This window comes from Amblyomma mixtum, chromosome 4, assembly GCF_055824585.1.
Source record: "Amblyomma mixtum isolate Tamu chromosome 4, ASM5582458v1, whole genome shotgun sequence".
Classification (NCBI taxonomy): domain Eukaryota; kingdom Metazoa; phylum Arthropoda; class Arachnida; order Ixodida; family Ixodidae; genus Amblyomma; species Amblyomma mixtum.
In genome coordinates this window covers 153568393-153582844 of record NC_143015.1, presented here as the reverse complement: position 1 = coordinate 153582844, position 14452 = coordinate 153568393, and the positions used below count along the sequence as shown (strand labels likewise).

General features: G+C 45.4%; 1 protein-coding gene across 1 annotated transcript in view; it reads right to left on the bottom strand.

The window, feature by feature from the left end:
- Positions 1–293: 293 nt before the first annotated feature.
- The window catches only part of LOC149348837 (prominin-1-A-like), a 65331-nt gene continuing 51172 nt past the window's right edge, over positions 294–14452 (bottom strand). Inside the window, exons 17-21 of the mRNA XM_089588390.1 lie at positions 11334–11423; positions 7778–7914; positions 4000–4053; positions 3228–3299; positions 294–736 (exon numbers count right to left, since the gene is read on the bottom strand). Of these exons, the coding sequence (XP_089444516.1) occupies positions 424–736; positions 3228–3299; positions 4000–4053; positions 7778–7914; positions 11334–11423 (666 nt within the window). The 3' untranslated portion in view covers positions 294–423. The remainder of the gene's footprint in view (positions 737–3227; positions 3300–3999; positions 4054–7777; positions 7915–11333; positions 11424–14452) is intronic.

Here is a 14452-nt window from a genome sequence, read left to right as displayed (position 1 = left end):
TGTCAGAGTACGGATGATTTGAGACTTGTGTGCACACCTTTCCGACTTATCGACAGCCTGCCGTGAAGACCAGCAAAGCAGAAACCACCAGCAACAGGTACCAGCAACAGATACCAGCAACTGGTTCCAGTAACAGGTACCAGCAACCGGTTCCAGTAACCGGTACCAGCAACAGGTTCCTGTAATGAGTACCAGCAACCAGTTCCAATAACAGGTACCAGCAACCGGTTCCAGTAACAGGTTCCTGTAATGAGTACCAGCAACCAGTTCCAATAACAGGTACCAGCAACAGGTTCCAGTAACAAGTACCAGTAACAGGTACCAGCAACACGTTCCAGTAACAGGTACCAGCACAGCCCCGGGCCACCTTCTCGTATGCACGCCACCTCGTGTCAGACCAGTGGATCACCGGCGAGAGACAGCTCACGAGCCGGGGTAGTAGTACGGGGGCGGCTTCGCGAACTGGTTACTCTCCCAGTCACCACTGTGGCGCGCTGGCGGTGGCGCAGACTCGTAGCCCTTGCCGTAGTGCGGAAGGCCAGGGTCGCGGGAGTAGTGGTATGCGGGCGCTGGCGAGTAGGCGATGGCGGGCGATGTCACGGGACGGTGATGCGGTGCGGCGGGGTGGTCGCGATACTCGGGGCTGATGTCATGGTAGTAGCCATCTCGGCTGTCGTAAGATGCCCGGTTCACAACGGCGCTGTTGCCCCCCGTGTGCCGGCGCTTGTGGTTCACACTGAAAGGGAAAAAAAATAGCCCAGCCGCAGATGTACGACTGTTTTCATCACCAAGCCTGTCTGAATGAATGCCCCACCAATCTCCAGCACTTTGATGAGCTCATGCAAGAGTTACAAACTCTCAATTCTAATCACAACATGCTAAACTATTTTTTTGTTGTTTAACGCAACAATCAACATGGAATATAAGTTAAGGAAGAGGGGTGGTTACGTCAAAAAAGTTTTGGGTAGAGCTGTAGTCCTGTTAGTACAGTACATGCAAACCTGTATTCCAACCTCCTGCCGCGACATTCGTTCGAGGTCAAAGGCAACGACAATTAAATTACAACTTCCTGGCAGAACTTTTGGAAAAACAGAACAATAAAAATGAGCACCAATATCAATGAGCTCCCCAATTTATACTGATGCTATACCTCGCCTGCGCTCGAGTAACTGCTCAAATACAGAAACAGACAACTTTCTCAGCACCTATGCCGCAAGAGGAGTCAAGGCAATTTTCACGTGGTTTGCCTTTAACATGCCCAATTTTGAGTATATGCAGGAATATAAGCAGTTTAAAATGAGTCAACATCAATTAAGTGCCCTTTACTTATACAAGTGGGCGGCGTTATCTACTTGAAGTGCTACCTCAAAATTCCCAGGCATCACCAAAAGAGCAGGATATCTGCATGCTACTTCTCTCACCCTCATGCCTACAGATATAGTAACAGTATCTCTTAAACCTCTCGAAACCTCGCTCAACCCAAAGCACAGCAATCCAGCAGCAGCAAAAAATGGGGTGCAATGCAGGAGCTCCAACAGGCACAGCACCCTCCATAGTGTTCAGGGGAATGCAAACACACAGTCTTTGTCAGAAGTACGCGAGCCATTCTGGCACGATTTTGGAGCACCCCTCCAAGCCCCACTACGGGGCTCCCGTCAGGCCGCTGGAAATCAGAGACTGCAAGATGGCGAGGAGAAAGGTTTCCCTGTTAAAGCAACAGCCTTAAGGCTCCTGTTCTGCGGAAAATTGGGCAGCGGCGGTGTAAGCGTAAAAGCAGGTGGCGCACCTGTCACCCAGGTCACGGGACCATGTGACATCACAACCTGCCCACAATGGCAGGTGCCAACCTGTGACAGGTGGCAGCTACCTGGACCTTGCAAGCCCCGCTGGGAGCTGTGTTCAAAACAGCCACCTGCCGGGGCAGTGGCCCATTGCTTAACTGCTGTACCATGGTGCCAGGAGTGGTATGAAGACTGGCTGTGATCTACGAGCGCACAGTAGAGAATGACCAATTCCGCATATATGGGCACGTGGGCAGAACCTAGGTGAAGTGATATACAACAAGGATTCCTGCTGACGGGACTCATCAACGCCATCTTTCATATCCCTCAGACGGAGCTGAAGTGTCCAGTCAAGTTTTTATTCTCTAAGGCCTTGCCACGCAAGAGGCAGAGCAATAAGACCTCATCGACCCGGCCCTGGTCACTCGCAGAGAGGCACCTGCATAGTTCTGACAAAGACTGTACACATACTGGGATCAAAGACACAAGGGGAGCTCAAATAGAAAAAAACTACAAACAATGGCACAGAAAACAACACGAAAGTGACATAGTTCCAACAAGGACACGCAAAGACAAAGACACAGGTCGAACTTGCAGCAGCTGCTCATTGCCCCCCTGAAAAAAAAAAAAAAGGGGGAAAGACCCTCGCACACAACCTGACGTGGAGGGCAAAGGGCAGTTGCTGCAGAACCGCATGTGATCCGACCTCCACAGAACAATGATCCCAAGGGCCGCAGCTCGAAAGACATAATCCTACTGGGATGCACGTTTTTCCGCTGGCACCATTTGAAATCGTACGAGTTTCAGAAAGGGCATTTGACAGCCATCAGCTGCCGCCTGCTCCAAAGCAACCATGACAAAGCAGTCAATACCTGCTTGTAGGTGAGGTGACACCAAGCTCCAAGGGGAGATGCGAGCTGGGCATTCAAAAATGAGTGCGCCTTCAGCAAAGAGTAACGCCACCATTCCCAAGGAGGCAACCGGGAGCCTCCTTAGATGCTGACGTAAAAGGACGTCTCTTGTTTTGTGGAATGAATCCCATTGTGTGTGCATTACAGGGGTGACCAAATTGCCCCCATGAGTAGCTGCCAGCAGCCACCACCAGCCAGCGGTAGACGTGAAGACCTCACTGTACAGCGGTCAGGGCTGCAGTTCGAAATGAATGGGTACGCGACCTTTCTTCCCTCTCGTGGGAGAGGGCACAAGACAGCGCACAGCGACAAGACGGACAACAGCACAACTTCGGAGCGGACAGACAACCCCCAAGATGCCAGAGAGGACAGCGATGTGAAGCAGGGAGACAGAACCCAGACAGATGGACGGATGGACGGAGAGAACACCAGACAGGACCGGACTGAAGCAAGAAGGAAAGAGCAAGCGTCCTCGCCAGAGAGAGAGAGAGACAGAGCGGGACATGAGGAGGAGGAGGGTGACGTAATCACAAACCCACATTGGTAGGGGTGGCTATCGTAGCCCTTATTGTCCTGGCCGTTTTGCTGCAGGGGCGCCTTTTTCAGCCTGCAAACAGGGGTGCCGCGAGGGGGGAGGGGGAAGAAGAAGACCCTTCTGAGCATGCAGCATGCAAACCAGAAAAAGGAAAAAAAAAAAGCAAAGGGAAAAAAAATTACGCCAGCCTACTTATCACCGAGAGGTGCGGGTACAAACTGCCTTCCAGACGATAGCTGAGCACCATCTCATCCTACGCAACATAACGCAGCAGCTATACACCTATCCTCATTCATCATCATCAGCCACATTCTTACTTTACTACCCGATACTTATGTCAAGGCTCGCTATAACATGCCACACAGAGCTAAGTAGGGGCACTCCACTAGAACTACAGTCAGAACTCTATACAACAAAGTAACGTGCAAAGCAAAGATACATTCCCCGCATCCATTATCCCCGTAAAAAAGGACTAAGGAATTGGACAACGCAAAACCTAAACTGGTCTTAAACAAGAAACAAAATTGAACTAGCATGCTTCTGAGCTACCATGGCGACCATGATGAGAATAGTAATATTTAATAATAATAACTGGTCAGGGAAAGGTGCAGTAACAGTCTCACTCGGGTGGACACCCCAAAAAAGCATGACGCGCAAAGCCAGGCAGCGTAATATGAAGCCCTGAAGAGAACCGGAATAGGTTAGTGCAAAGCAGGGCAGTCAGAAATGTATTTCAAGCTGTGGCACACCCAGACACTGTCACGCAGCTTACCGTGCCAGCGGAATGGTGTCGCTGTCCATGTAGCTTCCTCCGGAAACATGATCCCTGAAAGCACGAAGGAAAAAAAGAAAATTAAATTCCAGCACAGCATTGCCTCCTCTGTAATGTAATGATCTACCGGAGTCAGCCAAAATTGCACATGCATGCATTCAAGGAAAGAAAACTACTAGGTCCTCTGCTAGACAATGCTCACGAAGAAAAGACTGTGTAAACACTCCTCGAGTACCGTCAGCCTGTCTGGAGATTTTAAACCTTCTAACCCTTTGAGGGTCGAATTATTTTGAAGAAAACTTTCCCAGGTGGTATATAATCGAGAATAAATAGGAAAAAAAAGTTAGGAACAGTACTTTGGTGACAGCATCACTCACAACTGGAAAATGTTCAACACAATAGAATAGCAACGGTGATAAGCAAGCTAAGAGCAGCACCAATAAAGATAGAAATCAACTTTCGCCGCCTCTGCAAAACAGTGCCCACAAAGAGAACACAAGTTTCGCGCGACTCCGTTGCGATCCCGCGGCGGAATCGAAACTGCGTAGGCGCGTTGCCACAGCGGGCGAGAATACCTCCCGAGCAACGGTGATAAGCAAGCTAAGAGCAGCACCAATAAAGATAGAAATCAACTTCGGCAGCCCCTGCAAGATAGTGCTGACAAAAAGAAAACTCAAATTTCGCGCGACTCCGTTGCGATCACGCGGCGAAACCAAAACTACAAAAGGGGTGTTGCCGCAGTCTGTGCCGCCGCGCTAAAGCTAGACATAAGTTCTGCTTATCTCCGTAAGAGGGCAGCACAAAATTCAAGCACTTCTTGTAAGTCCTAAGAGGTGGCAGCACCCCCCAGTGGCGCAAATCTTCAAACGGAAGATCGAAACCGTACCCGTACGGCAAAGACCTTGCGGGACAGAAAACCGCCGCCGTACATATACGGCAAAAACCTTCAAAGGGTTAAAATGTCTCTGACGGGAAAGCAGGATTCCAGCTGACATGTTTCAGAGCTCAGCTCTTAGGCACCCGTTTCCTGCTTTGAGCGGCGTGCCTCGGCGTAACCGAGCGCAGAGGAGGAAAGATAGTGATAGCAGACGCAGCGTGAAGAGTAGAGAGGAGTAGTGCGCGCAGAGAGTCTGCTCGCCGATGATGTCACCGATAAAGTACGCATCGCTCCCCAGAGATGGCGCCACAGTAGTGCGCTCTGCCAGTGCGCTGACCGTTCGCCCAAGGTGAGGCTCAATGGAGCCGAAACGCTGTCGAAACCCACACCCACCTCTGTTCGCCGCTGCGTGTACCGTATGCGCTCGCCTACGGTTAGAGTATCGCAGCAACTGCACTTAAAAATCGCATTACCAAGAATGCATAGTCGTCAGCTAATTTTTTTTCCCGGAGTCACTATGGCTTGCCAGGCTTCAAAGAGCTCACAGGTTTGCTCAGAGCTTTCATGGGAAAGAATGGAGCTGAATTTTAAACAATGCTGATAATGTGGCAGTTATGTATGCAAAAGAAAGAGGTGAAAGAAAGAATACACCTACCAACAAACAACCCCATTAAAAGAAATTACTGCAAAAATAATACCCCTAGTTTTGACAGTGCCCTTGAGCAGCAAAACTGCGTGCAGACGTCTATTGTGACCTAAGCATACCACATAAGGAGTGCAACGTAATGGCACACACACCATAAAAAGCCCTGCACATTATCCTGGGGGCTACACAATGAGGTTAAGCGCGACAAAGTCCACACCTAACATCTCATCTTGCCTTGACACACTGAAATCCGTCATGCATTCGCCTGCTTCAATGCAAAGCATGTAGAGAAAAAAAGATTGCGTTTCTAGTTTATTCCTATGCACTCACACCACCTCACCCAGGAAAAAAAGAAATCTGCTGCTGCCATCTGATGCTGCTAGCGCTGATGTGAGGTACAGATGGACAACGAAGTAAACAAACTTGCTTCAGTACTAGCACATACCACTGCATGTTGTTTGGCATCTTGAAAAAAAGAAAAAAAAAGAAGCAGAATGAAAGACGAAGACACAGCAAAAAAAAAGACAGGACAAGGGCCAACTCTCAACTGAAGCATTACTGGAAACGCACAAACTCGCACGAAAATCAAGCGCGCACACACGCACGCACGCACGCGCACACACACACACACACACACACACACACACACACACACACACACACACACACACACACACACACACACACACACACCAAAAGTTAGTTGAATCCAAATAAATACACTACCTCCAGTTGACAGTCGCCTTGTCTCATGTCCTTTCTTGTTGTTCTCTTCCATTCTGCCCCCTTTTTTTCCAGATGCTACAACACCAACTCACACAGCTACTGATTCAGCTAAAAAACAAATCCTGTTTGTCACCGTTTGTCTCACGCACAAAAAATTTGGAGGGGACCCTTAAGCTACGTCTTAATAACATGATGTGATAGTGTTAATGAACTGATGCCCATATATGCGGAAAAGGTCACTGTCTCCTTAGCATTCATAGATCCCTGGGAGTCCTCATACCCCTCCTGGCGCAGTGGTGAAGCGGTTAAGCAATGCGCCACTGCCCTGCGATGTCAGGTGCTGCCACCGGTGGGGGATTGTGCGAACCATATTGCTCTTCCCGAGCAACCTCTCGTGACCAATCATTCACTTAAGGGGGGACACTCGTCGTGAAAAAAAAATTTTTATTAATGAAGTCACAGTTACGAAATCTTCAGGGCATATGTATTTTTGTGTGCCGATTCTAGATATGTCATTTAATTTCATGTAAATCAATTCCTTGAGCACTTATGCACTTTTTATGCTAGTATTTTGTGAAGAGTTTTGAAGAAAATTTGCTGCAGGAAACTCGCCGAAATGTATGCCATTGGGTTCTCTTGACGCCAAGGAATACAATAAGGGTGAAATTGTCTTCCTGCCTATCATAGAACTTAAGTTATAGAGTTTTGAAGTTGTCGCTTCAGAAATGAGAAGGAAAGCGTGTATTCCTGTGTGTGAAGTGGCAGCTTCAGTACCCTATAACTCAAGTTCTATGATAGCCAGGATGATAATTTTACCCTTATTGCATTCCTTGGTGTCAAGAGAACCCAATGGCATGCATTGCAGCGAGTTTCCTGCAGCAAATTTTCTGCAAAACTTTTCCCAAAATACCTGCATAAAAATTGCACAAGTGCTCCAGGAATTGTTTTACACTAAATTAAATGACATATCTAAAATCAGCGCACAAAAATACATGGGGCCTGAAAATTTCATGACTATAACTAAATTAATAAAATTTTCTTTTCAAGACCAGGGTCCTCCCTTAACTGCCACCTGCCACAGTGGTCAGTTCACTCACTATCCGGTGGGCAGGTTGTGATGAAGCCACAAGGTCACGTGACCTGGGTGGCCCTTATAGGTTGCTTCTGCGGGGATTTTTCGCTTGCAACGTTGATGCCAACACTGGATTTTCTGCAGAAACCAGAGCCCTAACAATGTCCATTAAAATACCACGCAATGCTGGCAGTAATAATGGACTATTTTTTACCTGACTAGCCCAAGGTAAGTGAGAGATGTCGGTAGATTATCGGGCCTGCCAATGACATGTGTGCCTTCTTCGCCTGCCCACTGTGTGCCTTGTGCTACGACACGTGTTAGAGAGATGCTAACCCAACATCTCCCCAAAACCACTTTTGGTCAGGTCACATAGCTTCAACACCAAAAGGTCCCGGCAAACTTCACACTGCTGCATTAAAAAAAAAAGGAAAAGAATCAAGCCAGAGAGACTCACGAGTCCACGGGGCTCAGAGGGTCCAGGTACAGGGTTGCCGGATCCACCCGGGCGTACAGCGAAGCCAGGCACAGGGCGAACATGACTGCCGGAATGCCGACAACGAGGAAAGCGGCAACGCTGAACCAGTAGCCATTCTGGAAAGCCAAGCAAACGCAAGTTCCCCGTCAAAGATGGCCACAAATGCCAACGCAAGCGAGAGAGCCACTACCATCGCAAGCTCCCCTGCACTGGCTCAAATTCAGAAAAAAACCCCTTGGTTCAATGAAAATAATAAAAAAAAAAGTTGTGCAATTCTTGAGAGCATGTGGTCAAACCACGATGCCACGCAAGCAAATGCTGGGGGGATCAGAGCGCAAAAATCGCGAAAAAAGTCAATTTTCGAAAAGTACACTTTTTGGCATCTCCAACACTGTTTCTATGTTGTAGTCAGAATATTTCACCCAAAAATAAACTTAAAGCGCTCCAAATAAATATATTTGTCGGCATCTACACATAGACAGTGTGTGCTAGCTCAGAACTTTCAGGCTTGTTTTCTCACCTTGCACGTAGAAAGCGTAGCACAGCAATGGGTGCAAGGATTTTTACCCCGTTTGTTTCGTTGTGGCCACTGAAATGTGGTCTGCGTCGAGACAGTCTTAGATTTACCGTTTAGGTCCACGTTTTTATTACATGGTAATTAGAGCATGATACATTCTTAACATAAAGAGAAGGTGCATATTGCCTCCTTTAAAAAAAAAAAACAGAGAAATTTAAAAAAAGAAATTAAGAGTGTCTTGATTTACACCACACTTCTTAGTATATATTAAGAGCATTTACAGACCTGTAGCCTGTTTTTTTTGTCATGCTAGGCTTTCCACAAGCAAGCAACATGGGGACGACATATAAGCAATGATAAAAGGGAACCTACTGAAGCTGTCATTGTGAAACTTTAAATCTGATTTTTTGATGCTGTTTTACGCCAGCGTGCCAAATTTCATCACTAAGTCGAAAAATATAAAAGTTGCCTTCGATCCCCTCATCCCCCCTTAAAGAGGGACCCTGGTCTTGAAAAAAAAAAAAAATTATTAATCAAGTCACAGTTAAGAAACCTTCAGGGAATCTGTATTTTTGTGTGCTGACTCTAAGTATGTCATTTAATTTCATGTATAACAATTCCTTGAGCACTTATGTAATTTTTATGCATGTATTTTGTCAAGAGCTTTTGAAAAAAATTCCTTGCGGGGAAACTCGCTGAAATGCATGCCATTGGGTTCTCTTGACACCAAGGAATGCAGTAAGGGTAAAATTGTCTTCCTGCCTATCACAGAACTTGAGTTATAGAGTTTTGAAGTTGTAACTTCAGAAATGAAAATAAAAGTTTGTATTCCTGTTTCTGAAGTGGCAGCTTCAGTACCCTATAACTCAAGTTCTAAGATAGCCAAGATGATAATTTTACCCTTATTGCATTCCTTGGTATCAAGAGAACCCAATGGCATACATTTCAGAGAGTTTCCCGCAGCAAATTTTCTTCAAAACCCTTCGCAATATACTTGCATAAAAAAGATTACATAAGTGCTCAAGAAGGAATTGTTTGACATGAAATTAAGTGACATATGTAGAATCACCGCATAAAAATACATGTGCCCTGAAAGTTCCATAACTACGACTAGATTAATAAAATTGTCTTTTTAAGACCAGGCTCCCCCCCCCCTCAAATCAAGTTCCGTATCATCTAGCCCAGAGGACTGTCTGGGTAAGATGTGCACATTACAGGCAATATATTGTGTGTTGCGGAAATAAACGCGCCCCGTAAAATGCTTCTTCCAGCTAAACGGGCGCATTGTTCGAGCTCAAATTTCGCATAGAAATGGCATTTGGTCGGCAGAATTGTTTAATACCACGTTTGCTTGGGGTACTTACCTGATTCGAACAGAATAAGTCGGATATTCACATCGTCTGCGCCGACGACGAAGGAAATTAAGCTGCTCTGTCAGCTATCGCACCGGTGGCGCCATCTCGTTTGTTGGTCGCGAAGGAGGGGGATTCGGGGAGGTTTGAAGACGCTCTTTCAACTCGTTTTTTAATGGTCACAGAAAACTTAACTTGGCAAAACTAAGTTTTCAGCAAGTTAAGTTTTTTTTGAGCATTAAAAAAACAGTTGAAAGAGCGTCTTCAAACCCCCCGGAAGCCCCCTCCTTCGCCGATTCTTCGCGACCAGCAAACGAGATGGCGCCACCGGTGCTATAGCTGACAGAGCAGCTTAATTTCCTTCGTCGTCGCCGCAGACGATGTGAATATCCGACTTATTCTGTTCGAATCAGATAAGTACCCCAAGCAAACGTGGTATTAAACAATTCTGCCGACCAAATGCCATTTCTATGCGAAATTTGAGCTCGAACAATGCGCCCGTTTATCAAGAAGTCTTTATTGAGTAACACAAACAAAATGTATACACAGATATTTGGACCGATAGCCAATGAGGCTAGTAAGCGGTCCAATACAAAATAACATATAGGACAGCAATCACAAACACACTGAAGAAAAACTAACTTTGTAGCCTTGCTTCCATTCGCAAAAAATGTTTCTTGCATGTCAGTTTGAAATTCCTAGCTTGCTTTATTTCAATTGGCAACGAGTTCCAAATTTTTGCTCCTGTAAATTCTATTCGTCTTTCTCCGTACGCATTATGGCAAATAGGAAGGTTAAAATTGCCATTGCTGGCTTGTCTAGTGTTGCGGACGGGAATACTGAATGCACCAAGAGGTAAGGGATAGTGGTATTTACAATATTATTAACCATAAGAGCTATTTTGTAATCGCGTAAGGTTGTGAATGACATTATTATTATTATTATTATTATTATTCAATAAACCCCTAAAGGCCCTCAATCGAGGGTATTACATAGGGGGGGAGCAATGACACACAACGCAAAATAAGAATGAGCAAGCACCAAGGTGCAAAACAAATACAAAAAGCACATGTAGAAAACAAAACAAGAAACAAACAAAAACCTGTAGTATACATTGTAATTTACACGAAAAAAGAACAGATAGCGTTTTAGAGGCAATAACAATCGCAGGAACAAAACAAAATAATAAAACAGCTCAATGCAGCAAGTGGTACAATCAATTAGTAAAGCTAAATAGACATTTGGGTTAGAAGGTCGTGAAACTTGTTAAGATCCCTTTCAGAAGCGATGTGTGATGGTAGATTATTCCAGTCGACTATAGTACGTGGTATGAATGATTTGCATTGCGTCAAAAATGTTATTGGTAGAACTATTCGAAGAAGGTAATCCCATGGTTTTCAAGGCACGTTTTTGTAGTCTTAGCAATGGTGATAAATACGTTTTGTATGTGATTCCCCATGATTCACTGCAATAACTGAGATGACTGTGACATAATGAAAAATACACTGATCTAAGAATAGCAGGTGGAAAGTGCCGCCGTGCCGCCGTTCAGCTGAAAGAAGCATTTTACGGGGCGCGTTTATTTCCGCAACGCGCGATACACGAGTTGTTGAGAGTTGTCACAGACTAGTCCGAGAGGAGACAGCAAGAGAAATGGCGGCCTCACCAGCGGCAAGAGGATGTCGTCGCAGACAGAGCCCACGGTTGCACTGTAGACCGCAAACAGAGCCCTGCAGTCCCCGACGTTTTCTTCCACCTGAGTCGTGAGAGAAGTCGTTATAAAGTAGGACACAACTTGAAAAAAAGAACAGCAGCTGCTAACACTGGGCCGCGGTCCGCGGCGTCCTGTCATAGAGTTTCTTACTATTACCTAGAGGGAAAGCTGGCGGCCCGTCTATGGGAGTTTGCATGGCAACCCCTCGAGACCACCTCAGCCACCATGGGCGCTCAAAGCATCATGGGGCGGTGAGCTACTTGTTGCGGAACTGCAACTTTTGGCCAAAAAATAATGGAAAAATAAAGCTGTTTGATAACTACAAACGTCCTAACATTGAAAATCTTGTCTAATGATTGCAACAAACGAGCAGAAAAGCATTTAAGTGCAAAGTTTACCCAAAATAAGAGACGACTCGCTCTCCTATTGGCCGAGTGATGAACACTATAAAAACTAATATTTTGTAATTAACAGGCACACTTTTAAAAGTAAATATGTTTTCAAAAAAAATGTTGTTGCTTAAACACTATAAGAGGTTTTAATGGCATTTCGGAAAAGTGAAACCTTTTATTGGCGTCATGTGTCGTTGCGTTTTCACTACTATGGCTTTTGCACACTGCGTTCGCGCGAAAGTCGTCTGCGCACACACGAACAGCGTTTTCGGAATGAAACATCTCAGTAGTGCCACTCCGTGTTCCCGAAAAACTACGACTGTGCCGCAACAAGTAGCTCACCGCCCCATGATGCTTTGGGCGTCCACGGTGGCTGAAGTGCAGCGCCGCCAGCTTTCCCTCTAGGTAATAGTAAGAAACTCTATGCGTCCTGTATTACTCCGCTGCCCAATCACAACAGTAAACGAAATCAGCTTTTGAAGGGGGGACAAGGGTCTTAAAACTGACCTTTTTATTTGTGGCTCGAATCTCATGAAATTTTGCACACAGATGCGTTTTTCTCTTCCGATTCAAAAAATGCAGTCATAATTGAGCTAGCGGACCTAGATCAAAAGTTATCTTAAATTATATAGTGTAAATTAGGTAATTTCTTATGCAGCTTTAATGAACTTTCCCACTGCATTTTGTTGCTTTTAATTACATTAATTGATAGCCAGAGAATTCCCATACCCGATGACATTCTTACTTTTTTTGTTTAGGCCACATATAAATAGCAGTTTACAATTAGCTTAACGAATTGCAGTGTCAAATACTGCAACCTTTTATTCTCGACATAGCATATCACGATGACATGCCTTTAGAGAAAAACGAAGAATGTCACCAGGTATAGGAAATCTCTGGCTATCAATTCATGTAAATTAAAGCAACAAAATGCAATGAGAAAGTTCATTAAAGCTGCGTAAGAAATTACCTAATTACATTCTGGACTTTTTAAGATTTAAGACCACCAGCTCAATTATGATTAAGTATTTGGAATCAGAAGAGAAAAACACATCTGTGCGCAAAATTTCATGAGATTCTAGCCAGAAATAAATAAGTTTTAAGACCCTCATCCCCCCTCAATGTTTGACTATATGAAACAATCCACGTATCAAAATTCTAGAGCTCATAATTATTTTTTGTTGTGACAAGCTTCTTGTTTAGGTAACAAGAAACGTTTAAGCAGCGGACTACTTTTTCATTGTGGAGGAATTCTGTGCGCAGAGGCTGAATGTGGGCGGAGCTTCACCACAGACTTAAGGGGGGACCCTGGCCTTGAAAAAAAAATTTTATTAATCTAGATATAGTAATGAAATTTTCAGGGCACATGTATTTTTGTGCGCTGATTCTAGATATGTCATTTAATTTCATGTCAAACAATTCCTTGAGCACTTATGCAATTTTTATGCAAGTCTTTTGGAGAGAGCATATAAGAAAATTTGCTGCAGGAAACTCGCTGAAATGCATGCCATTGGGCTCTCTTGACACCAAGGAATGCAGTAAGGGTAAAATTGTCATCCTGGCTATCATAGAACTTGAGCAGCGCCTCCTCTATACTTTCTGTGCCTGGGAGAACGAGAGGCGAACAATGGGAGCCCGCCGTCGGGGCTAGTACGGCCTTTCGCCGCCACGCGCCGCCACCGGAGTAGGATCATTGCCGCGCCGTCGCTCTGTCGCTCATAGAAACGCAGACCGTTCGCTGCTGTTCTGTCGTTGAGTTTTCGGCTGCATTCATGTTGTTTCAAGTACAATCAAAACTTTTTTTAAAAGGGAGCTCAGAAGCACTTGTCGCTAAGGGTAACCGGACCATTTTAGTCGTGTCTTTCGCGGCTACTGCTGTGCAATGCGCTCGCGCGTCGTCTGCTGCGCTGATATGACAGCGCGCGCCTGCTTAAATCCACTGCGTGGAAAATTGTTCTGTCACCTTTAAGTTCGCTTGTCTGAGGGTCTCTATTTGAAAGCAGCGCTTGGCAGCAGCTAATACTGAAAGCTTGGGCTCTGAAAGAGCTCCGTCGCGACCTGTTGTTTACTCATGTAAGTAGCACGTAAAGCCGTTAGACTGCTTCCAAAGCGGTACCTGATCCCGCGTTTCCTTCGTAAAGTTTTTGAGAGTTACCATTGTCGCCACCGAAGCCAGAGTTGGCGCCAGAAAATGTGGAGCTTTGCCAACTGGTTTCATCATTTGATCTGCCGCGCACTTCCTGAAAGACTGCATGGCATCTCGAATAGCCAGCTATGTAACGTGAGACGCTGCATCATCTGGCTGCACATAACGCTGCGCAGATATAGAGGTTCATATATTCAATATCAGTGCGTTGTGAGTTAACACTTACTCAAACTCGAAAAAAAAAGTATTTATTGTGGAGGCTAACTTCTACACGGCAGTAAAACGTACGCCATCCTCAGAGCCTCGCGTACTTTCGCGAAAGGGGCTTTTTTTGTGAAATGTTTAACTATGTCATGCTTGTCACTGACATTGAATGCGTAGTTGCAGAGAAGCGGCCTCAGGAAACGAACCGATATAAGGTTCATGAGCTCGTTGATGCCATCGCTCTTGCACTTCAGCAACTTTGAAGCACAAAGGGCTGGGATAGCGTGCCCTACTAATGTAGTGATAGGCTTTTTCAAGGTCTGATCGTC